At 45.3% G+C, this 14,295-nt stretch overlaps 1 protein-coding gene across 8 annotated transcripts in view; it reads right to left on the minus strand.

Moving 5' to 3' along the window:
- Window positions 1-277: 277 nt before the first annotated feature.
- LOC310714795 (nutritionally-regulated adipose and cardiac enriched protein homolog) overlaps window positions 278-14,295 on the minus strand; it is a 42,118-nt gene continuing 28,100 nt past the window's right edge. For all 8 annotated transcript variants that reach the window (XM_083520440.1, XM_083520436.1, XM_083520434.1 and 5 more), the window contains one exon: window positions 278-585. In XM_083520440.1, coding sequence (XP_083376566.1) covers window positions 383-585 — 203 coding nt within the window. In that variant the 3' untranslated portion in view covers window positions 278-382. The remainder of the gene's footprint in view (window positions 586-14,295) is intronic.

Below are 14,295 nucleotides of genomic sequence, written 5' to 3' on the forward strand. Positions count from 1 at the left end.
TATTATTATTTTAAGACGTTTGATTGGCAATACTTTGAAATCCTGTTTGCAGCTCCCGCACATCCCCAGGTTGGAAATAAAGAATATTGTCAATGCTTCAAGGCTCTTGCACAATGGGCCTCTAATTGCAATTGAGATTGCTAGGAGACGATAATGGCATTATGAAAAGAAATGCAGAACCCAAATGACGGCGATAAGAAAGGAAAAATGCCCACCGTGGGTAGCGTCGTAATTTTGCAAGAAGACAGCTGCTTCATTTTCCGTTTAATTTTTTCCATCTTAAATAAAGAGGCTCTTTTTCTCTCTCAGAGACATCCGGATGGTATCCCAGAGGAAGCGAGCCATTGTCCTCAGCCCTGCATGGTTCCATGTGTGAGGCTTTCTACAGCCTCATAAACCAGGCCCAACATTTCACAGCAACGTGCCTGATCTGAAGGACGACGATAACAAGCTGGGTGTGAAACTCTTCCAAGACTTTGAAATCTCGCCTCACGCTGCCGTAGTAGAGACCTAACGCCAAAATCAGGAGCGCACAAAGGAAAATCCCCAGCAACAAAGGCAGTGCGCTTGCAGGCCTCTTGTGCGCTGGGATGTAGTGGAGGAGAACAGAAAGAAGAGAGGTTAAAATTAGGTCCTCCCCAGTTGTATTGAAACACACCCCACCTCCCCTTTGGCTGGAGAAATCTTAACTTTCGGTGTCATATCACAGACCCTCCAAGTGTCCTGATTCCACACACCCCCTGTGCGGTTGGGGAGGCTGAGAGGTTGCAGGTGACTCAAGGTGACCAATGTAGATGTGTGGGAGATCTAACGCGGAAGAAGCTTCCTGATGCAGAATAGACTGTCCCTATTTTCATCTGTGGGTTAAACCACAGAGCCTAGGACTTGCTGATCAGAAGGTCGGCGGTTCGAATCCCCGCGACGGGGTGAGCTCCCGTTGCTCGGTCCCTGCTCCTGCCAACATAGCAGCTCGAAAGCACGTCAAAGTGCAAGTAGATAAATAGGTACCGCGCTGGCGGGAAGGTAAATGGCGTTTCCGTCCACTGCTCTGGTTCGCCAGAAGCGGATTAGTCATGCTGGCCACATGACCCGGAAGCTGTACGCCGGCTCCTTCGGCCAATAAAGCGAGATGAGCGCCACAACCCCAGAGTCGGCCATGACTGGACCTAATGGTCAGGGGTCCCTTTACCTTTTACCTTTACCTTTATTTTCATCTCAGAAATGTTGGAAGGTATGATATCCATTTCTTTTTATTTGGGGGGCAATTAAGCATGCTGCTCTCCTTGTGGGAATGTTGTTGATATCAGGAGAGGATATATTGATTAAATATTATCCTTCCTCACTCACACTAGTGAGCTGCTGGCAGAGTACATTCCCCTGTAGATTGCAGGAAGCTAGTTGGTAGATTCGTTTGAATCTCTTGAGTTAAGCAATCCAGCCTGGCTTGTCCAGATTGGATTTGTTCCTGGTAAATCCCTTTGTTCCCTCTTAAAAAGAATGAAGACACAACAGTCTTCTCTTAAAAGCAATGAGAAGTTTCCTTACATTCAGTTCACAGTATGATACTGAATGTAAGTTGTTCGTAGTTACAGAAGAGAGTGTGGGTTCATCCCATATGGGATTGTGCCCATGCGCTGCTGGCTGAGAGCCAGCAGACAGCAAAAGCATCAAGATGGAATAAAGTGAAGAAGAAGGGTCAAGAGAGAAAGGAAAATGGCTGTGTGACCCACCCTTTCATGGTCACACCCCAGGGTCATGCCCATCTACCTGGTCACATGCAGGGGGAGGAAGCTCCAGACCAGGGGTCACAGGAAGTCCTCCTGGCTGGAGTAACATCCCCCTGTGTGTCCCCTCTGGGCAAACAAGAAATGTATTTGACTGGTTTCTGTGATGTTACATCCCACGCTCCTCACCACTCTTGATGCTGCCCACTCACCTCTTCCTCTGGCCCCAATCCACACCACATTCCAGAGGGAACATAGGCACACAGGAAGTTGTCTTATGCCCAGTCAAACCATTGGCCCATCTATCTTAGTAGCGTCTGCACTGACTGACAGAAGTTCTCCAGGGTTTCAGAAAGAAGGGGCATGCTCAGCCCCACCTGGAGAAGTCGGGGGTGGAACCTGGGATCTTCTCCATCCGAGGCAGATGCTCCCTCAGTGGTCCCTTTCATACCAACAATTGTACGTGTGTAGAGATAGCTAATATCTGTGTTCAGTGTAATGCGTGAAGAAGTCAGCTTCCTTGGAGGTTTTTAAGCAGAGGTTGGATGGTTATCCGTCACGGATGCTTTAGCTGCGATTCCTACATTGCAGGGGGGGTTGGACTAGATGACCCTTAGGTCCCTTCCAACTCTACGGTTCTGTGATTCCACGATTCTATGAAGTCTAAGCACACGACTGAAAATGTCCTACCTAGAGATGCTGAGGATTGAACCTGGGACCTTCTAAATAAAGTAAGTAAGTAAGTAAGTAAGTAAGTAAGTAAATAAACTTTTATTGTTACTACGCCACCTGTGTGCAGTGTAATTAAATGAGCCCCCCCCCCCCAGTACACTCAGTCTTGTTCACACTCTGTGTGCTTGGCAGAAGTCAATTATACCACAGCAGCCCAACAGCCCACAGATAAAAACTGTTCTTTAATTTGTTGGTGCGGCTGACTATACTTCTGTACAGTGGTACCTCAGGTTACAGATGCTTCAGGTTATAGACGCTTCAGGTTACAGACTCCGCTAACCCAAAATAGTACCTTGGGTTAAGAACTTTGCTTCAGGATGAGAACAGAAGTCGCGCGGCGGCGGCGCAGTGGCAGCAGGAGGCCCCATTAGCTAAAGTGGTTCCTCAGGTTAAGAACAGTCTCAGGTTAAGAACAGACCTCCAGAAGGTAGGAGATTAAAGAAGTGCTGGCCAGAGTGTGAGTCATCCCTAAGAATTTTCCTCACTCTCCTGAGGCAGCGGTCTCCCGCAGTGTCATCTAGTGAATTCTGCCACCCTCTGTAGGGACTTCCTGTCTGCGGTTGTCAAACCAGCGTACCACACTGTTATACAGTATGAAAGGACACTTTCTATTGTGGCCCGGTAGAAGGAGATCATCAATTTTTGTTTGACATTGTTCTTTCGCAAGACCCTGAGGAAATGGAGTCTCTGTTGGGCCTTCCTAACCACCTGGGTTGTATTGATTTTCCAAGTTTTTCTGCATGCAATAATGTACCGGTATATTAGGGCCAAAGCACTGTTTAATTTTAGCACTTAAAATGGTGATGAATTTTCACAAGGCCTGTTGTTTAAAGTCACAAACTGATATGTAGAGCATTTTATGATAAAGACTGCAAAATAAGAAACCAAGACACTACGGGACTTAAAACATCTCTTTGTGGTACAATAATGTGTTGACTCTGACTATTGCAGAAAAAATAATGCACAAATAATGCATTTTTTTTAAGGTAAGGAAGACCTGGAACATTTCTGCACCTTTTGGTGGGATTTCATTTGTTGTGTGTTGAATTCAGATATACCAAACTCTTACCCCACCAAATAAAAATTTGGCTGCCGTGATGTGTTTTATTCTTTTACAACATTACCTGCTCTCTATTTATTTGGAAAATACAACCTCCGTAGTGTTCCTTAGGATGAATGGTTGAGAGAGCTGGGTATGTTTAGATGAGAGCAATTTTCAAATATCTCAAGGGCTTTCACATGAAAGATGGAGCAAGATTGCTTTTTTTGCTGCTCTGGTGGCTAGGACCTGAATGAATGGCTTCAAGTCACAAGAAAGGAGATTCCAGCTAAATACCAGGAAGAGCTTTCTGACAGTAGGAGCAGTTCGACAGAGGAACGGTCTCCCTCTGGAGGTGGTGGACTCTCCTTCCTTGGAGGTTTTTAAGCAGAGATTGGATGGCCATCTGTCATGGATGCCTTAGCTGAGATTCCTGCATTGCAGCGGGTTGGGTTCCATTTTAGCTCTTACAGTTCCTTTATTTCATAACTTTGATTCTATTCCTTCCTCTTTGTACTTTTGGTTTTACATCAATACAAACCCAAAACTGAAGGAGGGAAAAACGAGAAATTGAGAGAGGCCAAAATTGACAGATTCAGAATTGAATCTGAATTCTGAATTGAATTCAGAAATGAATCTGAATTCTGAATTGAATTCAGAATTGACAGATTCCCTCCCCCTCCCCTTTTTATGAAGATTACCCACTCTGGGATCCCACAGCTAATTCTCCCCTGGTTTCCTCGCTGGCCCAAATAGGACTAATTTAGCCAGCTAACCCTGGTGATCGCCTAATGTTTATTGGATGGATTTCCCCCCTAAATTGATTTTTGAATTCTGAATTTATTGTTATTCACATTTTATACTGTATTTTATGCTGTTTTCTGTTGCATCAATTAAGTGTTTTAAATTTGTTGTTAGCCACCCTGAGCCTGGTTTTCTGAACCGGGAAGGGCAGGGTATAAAGAAAAATGTATTATTATTATTATTATTATTATTATTATTATTATTATTATTATTATTAGAATCTAAGAAGAGCCTGATGAATCAGGCCAATGGCCCGTCCAGTCTAGCATCCTTTTCTCACAGAAGCCAACCAGACGGCCATCAGAAACCCACGAGCAGGTTCTGAGCCCAAGAGCACTCTAGCAGCTGGTATTCAGAATCATTACTGGCTTCTGCTGTGGAGGCAGAGCCGAGCCATCAGGTCTGGGAGCCATCAATAGCCCTCTCCTCCATGAATTTTGCCTATTCTTTTAAAGCCACCCAAGTTGGTGGCCATCTCTGCCTCTTGTGGCAGTGAATTCCATGGTTTAACTATCCCTACACCTTGGTACAAATATGGTATTATACACCTGTAAGGTTATATCATATTACAAAATCTGGAAGTAAGAATTGTTGGAGGAAATGTGGAGTGATGGGAACGTACAGTCATATGTGGTGGGACTGTCCATTAGTTAATGAATTTTGGAAACAGATTGGTATAGAAAATATCGGGAATTGTGGGTAGGAAGGTGGGAATATCTAAATTAATGGTTCTTATTAGTCTGAGTTAAAAACAAAAGAGGAATGTAAATGGGTAAAACTGATGGTAACTACAGCCAGACAGGTTATAGCGAGTAATTGGAAAAATGAAGAAGAGCTAGGGGTGAACCAATGGGAGGAAAAAACTGAATATTATAATTTTAGAATATCTAACTGTGAAGATACACAGAATGAAAGGGTTTAAGATCAGTGAGAAAGAGGAGGATTGGTTTGAGAAGATACTGAATTATTTGGGTAGGTTTGAACAATTTGGGGCAATTAAAATGTTAAAAGTTAAACAAACCCTGTGGAGGGAGGAGTGTTAACGTATATAAAATTGTATATATGGTTGATGTGAATATGTTATTATTGATTATGTATACCCAATGTATCAGCCGCCTGGGGGGTTTCACTGTTTGTGTTTGATTGCTGGTAAAAAATTAAAAATTAAATAAATAAATAAATTAACAATAATAATAATAATAATAATAATAATAATAATAATAATAGGATTTTGGATAACTGTGGGGGGGGGGAAACCAACCTATCCCTGTTGTTGTTGTTGTTTAGTCGTTTAGTCGTGTCTGACTCTTCGTGACCCCATGGACCAGAGCACGCCAGGCACTCTTGTCTTCCACTGCCTCATGCTGGTAGCTTCAAGAACACTATCCAACCATCTCGTCCTCTGTCGTCCCCTTAGAATCATAGAATCATAGAATCATAGAGTTGGAAGAGACCACAAGGGCCATCGAGTCCAACCCCCTGCCAAGCAGGAAACACCATCAGAGCACTCCTGACATATGGTTGTCAAGCCTCTGCTTAAAGACCTCCAAAGTAGGAGACTCCACCACACTCCTTGGCAGCAAATTCCACTGTCAAACAGCTCTTACTGTCAGGAAGTTCTTCCTAATGTTTAGGTGGAATCTTCTTTCTTGTAGTTTGGATCCATTGCTCCGTGTCCGCTTCTCTGGAGCAGCAGAAAACAACCTTTCTCCCTCCTCTATGTGACATCCTTTTATATATTTGAACATGGCTATCATATCACCCCTTAACCTCCTCTTCTCCAGGCTAAACATGCCCAGCTCCCTTAGCCGTTCCTCATAAGGCATCGTTTCCAGGCCTTTGACCATTTTGGTTGCCCTCCTCTGGACACGTTCCAGTTTGTCAGTGTCCTTCTTGAACTGTGGTGCCCAGAACTGGACACAGTACTCCAGGTGTGGTCTGACCAGAGCAGAATACAGTGGCACTATTACTTCCCTTGATCTAGATGCTATACTCCTATTGATGCAGCCCAGAATTGCATTGGCTTTTTTAGCTGCCGCGTCACACTGTTGGCTCATGTCAAGTTTGTGGTCAACCAAGACTCCTAGATCCTTTTCACATGTACTGCTCTCAAGCCAGGTGTCACCCATCTTGTATTTGTGCCTCTCATTTTTTTTGCCCAAGTGCAATACTTTACATTTCTCCCTGTTAAAATTCATCTTGTTTGTTTTTGCCAAGTTCTCTAATCTGTCAAGGTCGTTTTGAAGTGTGATCCTGTCCTCTGGGGTGTTAGCCACCCCTCCCAGTTTGGTGTCATCTGCAAATTTGATCAGGATGCCCTTGAGTCCATCATCCAAGTCGTTGATAAAGATGTTGAATAAGACCGGGCCCAAGACAGAACCCTGTGGCACCCCACTAGTCACTCTTCTCCAGGATGAAGAGGAACCATTGATGAGCACCCTTTGGGTTCGGTCAGTCAGCCAGTTACAAATCCACTGAGTGGTAGCATAGTCAAGACCGCATTTTACCAGCTTCTTTACAAGAATATCATGGGGCACCTTGTCAAATGCCTTGCTGAAATCAAGGTAGGCTACATCCACTGCGTTCCCTTCATCTACCAGGCTTGTAATTCTGTCAAAAAATGAGATCAGGTTAGTCTGACATGACTTATTTTTGAGAAATCCATGCTGACTATTGGTGATCACAGCATTCCTTTCTAGGTGCTCACAGACTGTTTGCTTAATGATCTGTTCCAGAATCTTCCCTGCTATTGATGTCAGACTGACTGGGCGGTAATTATTTGGGTCCTCTCTTTTCCCCTTTTTGAAAATAGGGACAACATTTGCCCTCCTCCAGTCTGCCGGGACTTCGCCTGTTCTCCAGGAATTCTCAAAGATGACTGCCAGTGGTTCCGAGATCACATCTGCCAGTTCTTTTAATACTCTTGGATGCAGTTCATCTGGCCCTGGAGACCCTTCTCCTTGTGCCCTCCATCTTTCCCAAAATCAGGGTCTTTTCCAGGGAGTCTTCTCTTCTCATGAGGTGGCCAAAGTATTGGAGCCTCAGCTTCACGATCTGTCCTTCTAGTGAGCTCTCAGGGCTGATTTCCTTCAGAATGGAGAGGTTTGATCTTCTTGCAGTCCATGGGACTCTCAAGAGTCTCCTCCAGCACCATAATTCAAAAGCATCAATTCTTCGGTGATCAGCCTTCTTTATGGTCCAGCTCTCACTTCCATATATCACTACTAGGAAACCATGGCTTTAACCATACGGACCCTTTCTCCCAAGAAGCAGGCGTCTTTTAATTTCGTGGCTGCTGTCACCATCTGCAGTGATCATGGAGCCCAACCTATCCCTACACCTCAGCTTTTCAGACAGCCAGGAGGCCTGCTCCTTGAACAGTATAAAGGCAACACAGGAAGCCGGATAGAGAGAGAGAGAGGAGCATTGATCTGCACATAGAACTGTGGCTCTCCACCCCCCCTCCTGTGCTTGCCCAGGATTTGCTATAAAGCAGCCCTCGCTCTGCCTCTTTGCAGCTGTTTGGCAGCAATTCCCAGGCCTGTCTCTGCCCACTGCATGTGTTCCTCTGGCCTCCTGCCCTCGAATACAGCTCTTTGGCACGCCTAGCTCAAATAGCAACAACACACACCTCCCTCCGAAAGGAGACTGAATAACAATGATGAAATCTAATGGAGCGTTGAAAGGATTTGATTATATACAACAAGAACAGGATTACCATAATTAATGCATGCACTTGGATACCCTCGCTGCCATCTTTTAAAAAACAAAACCCCTTTCAGCAAAAAAACGTGAGCACTTAAATACTTCTGAATGCTAGGCAGCTCTGGCAAATTATTTAATGCTCATTGGCAGCTTATAAAGAAACGAGATTCCATGGCTTCTGCCTGTAACACGAGCCTTTTATATCCAGTCCTTTCAAATTGGAAAAAAGGAGAGTTAGTTGCGCACTCAGTGCGGCATAAAATACAAGCGGGCTTAAAATGATCATCCGAGTAAACATTTGACATGTTTTAATTTTCACAGGCTGATTTAGGAAGGCTTTCTTTTTCTTTTAATGAAATGCTTGTGTGTGTGTCATAAGCGTTCATCTTAATTTGTATTAATTTTGGTATTTAATGGCATTTACAATGTTTTCATTTGCATTCCTATTTTATTTAAGTTTTCTGTGAAGGCTTTGGGGAGGATACCACTAGTCTCAATACTCTCGTAGAATCATAGAATTGTAGAGTTGGAAGGGACCCCGAGGGTCATCTAGTCCAACCCCCTGCAATGCAAGAATCTCAACCACCCCTGACAGATGGCCACCCAGCCTCTGCTTATAAACCTCCAAGGATGGAGAGTCCATCACCTCCTAAGGGAGTCTGTTCCCCTGCTGAACAGCTCTTACCCTCAGAAAGTTCTACCTGATGTTTAGCCGGAATCTCCTTCCTTGCAACTTGAATTCATTGGATCGAGTCCTCCCCTCTGGAGAAGGAGAAAACAAGCTTGTTGTTCCCTCTTCCATGTGACAGCCCTTGAGATACTAGAAGATGACCATCATATCTCCTCTCGGTCTCCTCTTCTTATGGCTAAACCTACCCAACTCCCTCAACTGTTCCTCATATGGCATGGTTTCCAGATCCTTGACCACTGTTGTAGGTGTCAGGAGTTCACCCTACACTCGAGGAAGATCCTGGCAGAGAAACATGCCTGACTGGCATGTTCCCTCCCTCCTGGTCGATTGTTCGGGAGCTTCAATAGCTTTCTTCAGCTTGAACATCACAGCGACCGATGCCAACCGATACCGGCACACTTAGGGATCCGCAGAGTTTGCACATCATGTGCGTGACAGATCTCAGCAACTCAGCATTTTGGCTAATCTACTTTATTTACATATAAACACACACGGAGCACTGCAACATGGCTCCCTCTCTCTCTAGCATCAGACAGCAAAGAGAAAAAGAACAAAGGACAATAGTCCCACTTCACGGAGCACAGTAACACAAGCATCCTGTCTCCATCACTTCCCACTCTGTGGAGTCAAAACATACACCGTCATGTGAAAGACAACAATCCCATGACTGCAATCATGGAGCAGGAATTCTAACAGTAGGACCAGCCAATTATGATGCTCACTTTCCAGATGATGATTGACTCCAGCTCCTATCAGCCCCACCCAGCTTGGCTGATTGGCAGAGATGATGGAAGCTGAAATCCAGCAACACATGGAGTGACATCTTGTCTGTGAAGACACTGCTGGTCAGTACCGACAATGCTAAAGTGGGTGAACCAGTGGTACAAGGCAGCTGTTTATAGGCTGTGTGGGGGTTAGCCTGGATGATATACATGGGTCCTTTCCAGGCCTGTGATTGCACATCTAGTGAAGTTTGGAATCTAGCAGAAGCAGCTGTCAGAAAAGTGTCTTTGTTGGGTAATGGCCTTGTCTTAGCTGGCTGGTGAAGTGCTCTCATCAGCATCTCCAAGGGTGAGCCACGTTTCCATAGAGACAAATAGGTGGACCTTTTGCCACCTCACCTGGCTGAGTGTCATGTCATCCTGGGATGGAGAGCAATAGGCCAAGGGAGGTTGTTCATGTGAGTGGATGTGGGAGCCGGAGAGATAGAGAGACAGAGACATGCCTTGCTCTGTGATGGATCCAAAACTGTGACCTGGGGCTTCCCTGGAGACCTATTTATCTACAGTGGTGCCCCGCAAGACGAATGCCTCGCAAGACGAAAAACTCGCTAGACGAAAGGGTTTTGCGGTTTTTGAGCTGCTTCGCAAGACGAATTTCCCTATGGGCTTGCTTCGCAAGACGAAAACGTCTTGCAAGTTTGTTTCCTTTTTCTTAAAACCGTTAATATCCAGGGTGCGTTGCTTGAAGAGGTGCAGTTGCGACTTGACTTCGAGGAGCAACTCATAGCATGCGGTGTGGTAGCCTTTTTTGAGGTTTTTGAAGACTTTGCTGATTTTTGAAGCTTTTCCAAAACTTCTTTTGCAGCCATTTGGTAAGTTAAACTTTTAAAACTTTTTTTGGGTTTTTTGGATTTTGGGTTGGGGTGTTTGGAATTCAAGGACTTGGTGTTGGGGAGGTGTTTGCAAGAATCTAGAAGCTTGTGTGGTTTTTTCTGCATTTTTATGATTTTTTGTGACCATTGGGCCATGTTGTTGTTTTTTTTAAAAAAATTCTGGATTTGAATTTCTGTGTGGTGGCTGGCTGGGAGAACAGTTGAGGAGGGGTTTGCAAGAATCTGGGAGCTTGTGTGGGGGTTTTTTATTTTTTTTGATTTTCTGTGACCATTGGGCCATTTTTTTTTAAAAAAAAATCTGGATTTGAATTTCTGTGTGGTGGCTGGCTGGGGGAACAGTTGGGGAGGGGTTTGCAAGAATCTGGGAGCTTGTGTGGTTTTTTCTGCATTTTTATGATTTTCTGTGACCATTGGACCATGTTGGTTTTTTTTTTAAAAAAAATTCTGGGTTTGAATTTCTGTGCGGTGAGTGGCTGGGGCAACAGTTGGGGAGGGGTTTGCAACAGTTGGGGAGGGGCTGGGGGAACAGTTGGGGAGGGGTTTGCAATTTCTGTGTGGTGGGTGGGTGGCTGGGGGAACAGTTGAGGTTTTTGAAGACTTTGGTGATTTTTGAAGCTTTTCCAAAACTTCTTTTGCAGCCATTTGGTAAGTTAAACTTTTAAAACTTTTTTTTGGGGGGGTTGGATTTTGGGTTGGGTGTTTGGAATTCAAGGACTTGGTTCTGGGTTTGAATTTCTGTGTGGTGGGTGGCTGGGTGCTTTTGAATTTTTTGGATGTGAAGCACTGATTCTTTTTTTTCTTTTTTTTTTGAGTTTGCGAAGGTAGGAGCTGTGCTGCCATGGGGCCCAAGAAGACTGTTGCTGCAGAGGCCGACGAGAGGAAGAAGAAGAAGGTGACACTGGAAATGAAGAAGGAGATCATCCGGAAGCACGACGGTGGAATGCGTGTGACAGACCTCGCCAGGGAGTACGGGAGGAATCCATCGACCATCGGGACCATCCTGAAGATGAGGGAGAAGATCCTTGCGACTGATGCAGCCAAGGGAGTCACCAGGATCGTGAAGAACCGCCCAGCTGTTCTGGAGGAGGTCGAGAAGTTGCTGCTCATCTGGTTAGAAGAGAAGCAGCGTGCAGGGGACACAGTGACTGAGGCCGTCATTTGTGAGAAGGCCAAGGCCTTGCACACAGACCTCATCCGGGAACAGCCAGGAACCTCAGGCGAGCCAGAAGTCTTCAAGGTAAGCAGAGGTTGGTTTGACCGGTTCAAGGCAAGATCTGGAATCCACAGCGTGGTCAGGCATGGAGAGGCTGGCATTTCTGCTGTTCCTGCGGCTGAAGACTTTGCAGCGGAGTTCCTGGAGGCTGTGAAGACAGAGGGCTACGTTCCACAGCAGGTCTTCAACTGCGACGAGACCGGGCTGTTTTGGAAGAGGATGCCCAAAAGGACTTTCATCACACAGGAGGAGGCCAAGTTGCCTGGCCACAAGCCCATGAAGGACCGTCTGACCCTGCTCTTCTGTGCCAACACAAGTGGCGACCTGAAGATCAAGCCCCTGCTGGTGTACCACTCGGAGAACCCACGGGCCTTCAAGAAACACAAGGTCGACAAGGAGCAGCTGAGTGTCATGTGGCGATCCAACAGTAAGGCTTGGGTCACATGTGTGCTGTTTGTGGACTGGGTCAATCTTTCTTTTGGCCCTGCTGTCAAACAGTACCTGCTGGACAACGACCTGCCGCTGAAGGCTTTGCTTCTGATGGACAATGCTCCTGCTCATCCTAAAGGCCTTGAGTTGGACTTGTTGGAGGAGTTCAGCTTCATCAGAATCATGTTCCTGCCGCCTAACACCACGCCACTGCTCCAGCCGATGGATCAGCAGGTCATCGCCAATTTCAAAAAACTCTGCACCAAGCAACTTTTCAGGCGATGCTTTGAGGTGACTGATTGCACCACCATCACCCTGCAGGAATTCTGGAAGGACAACTTCGACATCGTCACCTGCTTGAAGATGATCACCACGGCCTGGAACGGGATCAGCCAGAGAAATTTGAATTGCGCTTGGCGCAGCCTGTGGCCGGACTGTGTGGCACCAAGTGACTCTGATGCACCAGAGTCAACAGTGGTGCAGGACATTGTTGCCTTGGGGAGGACCATGGGCCTGGAGGTCACAGAGGAGGACATCAGCGAGCTGGTGGAGGAGCACGACCATGAGCTGACCACCCAGGAGCTGGTCGAACTGCAGGCAGATGCTGCGCAGGAGCAGGCCTCGCTGGAAGAGGAGGAAGCAACTGAGGAACGGCTGTCCTCCAAAGAACTGAGGGACATTTGCCTGAAGTGGAAGGATGTGCAGGCTTTTGCACAGCGGCACCACCCTGACAAGCACGTGGCACATGACCTTGTGAACACTTTTGATACGACGGTCATGTTGCCTTTCAGGGAGTTGCTGAAAAGGCGGATGAAGCAGCAGACCATGGACAGGTTCTTCAGCAAGAAGCAAAGAGCGGAAGAGGAACCTTCTTCGAGTTGTCCCCCAGAGTCTTAGAAAATGTACTGTACACTTTGTTGATTTTTAAATGTTTTTCTGTCATGTTTAGAAACTTAATTTATTGTTCCTTCAATTTTTGAAATGCTCTTTACAGTATGTGTGACTTTAAAGAGCACTTAATAAACTCTTGTTGTACCAAATTTGGCTTTGTTTGGACTTTTTTTGACCATAGGAACGCATTAATTGAATTTCAGTGCATTCCTATGGGATTTCGTGCTTCGCAAGACGAAAAATTCTCTAGACGAAAAAACTCGCGGAACGAATTAATTTCGTCTTGCGAGGCTCCGCTGTACTTGCACTGGTGTGCTTTCGAACTGCTAGGTGGCAGGAGCTGGGACAGAGCAACGGGAGCTCACCCCATCGCAGAGATTCAAACCGCCAACCTTCTGATCGGCAAGCCCAAGAGACTCCGTGGTTTAGACCACAGCGCCACCTGCATCTCCAGGCAGTGTAGACTGAGCTCAATGGACCAACAGTCTGACTTGGCAGAAGGCAGCTCCCCCTGTTCTTATATGCCCTGTTGATGATCCTGTGTGAGACACACTGTCATACCAATATCTACTGACAAGCTGCTGAGTGAGACAGAACATCGCTCTGACCCAGCGTGGCAATTTTTATGTAAGTTGCATTGCCATTACTTTATAACTACAGTCTTCTTTTATAAAGCTGCTTTGATATGGAAAGTGCTACCGAATGCCTGATCTATGCATTGGATAATAAGCATTTTTTTAAAAAAATAATAATAATAATTCTGTACAGAGTGTAACCATTTGCCTGGTATATGAGCGCAGCCAGTATGGTTAAGATTAAATATATATATATAAACACCGCTGTGGTCTGTATCGTTATGGGTAAAGGTCCACTATCTGCACTGGCCTATTTAAATTAGCTGCTATTACTAGTCCCAGAATTCATGGTAAACAATTAAGCTGTCATGCTGAGGTACAGGGAGGAAAGTAGAAGTCATAAAGGCAGGCAACCCAACCCATAATAATGTATCAAAAAGTGTGTGTGTTTGGGGGGAAGGCAGAATGCTAAGAGCAAATCATTTTAAAGAACCCGAGAAAGCGAATCAATGTTCTCTAATAGAGTCGGGGGGAACTATTTGCAGCAAATGATTTATTCATCTCGAACGAAGCCCTCCTTTCCGCTTGCAAATTATCTCTGAACAGGCTTCCATTTTCTTTGTTAAATCGATTGCTATTTAAAATTACTCTCTTTGTGCTTTCTGTGAATAAATGTCAGCCTGTGGCTCGCTCGCTAACTCCTTCCTGTGAGGGACTGATTCAAATGTTATTGCACTTGTAGACTGAATATATATATATATATATATATATATATATATATATATATATATATATATATCACACGCACTGTAGTAGATAGCATCTGAAACATACAGTGTGAAATTGCTTTTGGACACAGAAAACTGCTCCATTCTCA

This window comes from Podarcis liolepis, assembly GCF_965112155.1.
Source record: "Podarcis liolepis genome assembly, chromosome: 1".
NCBI classification, from domain to species: Eukaryota; Metazoa; Chordata; class Lepidosauria; order Squamata; family Lacertidae; genus Podarcis; species Podarcis liolepis.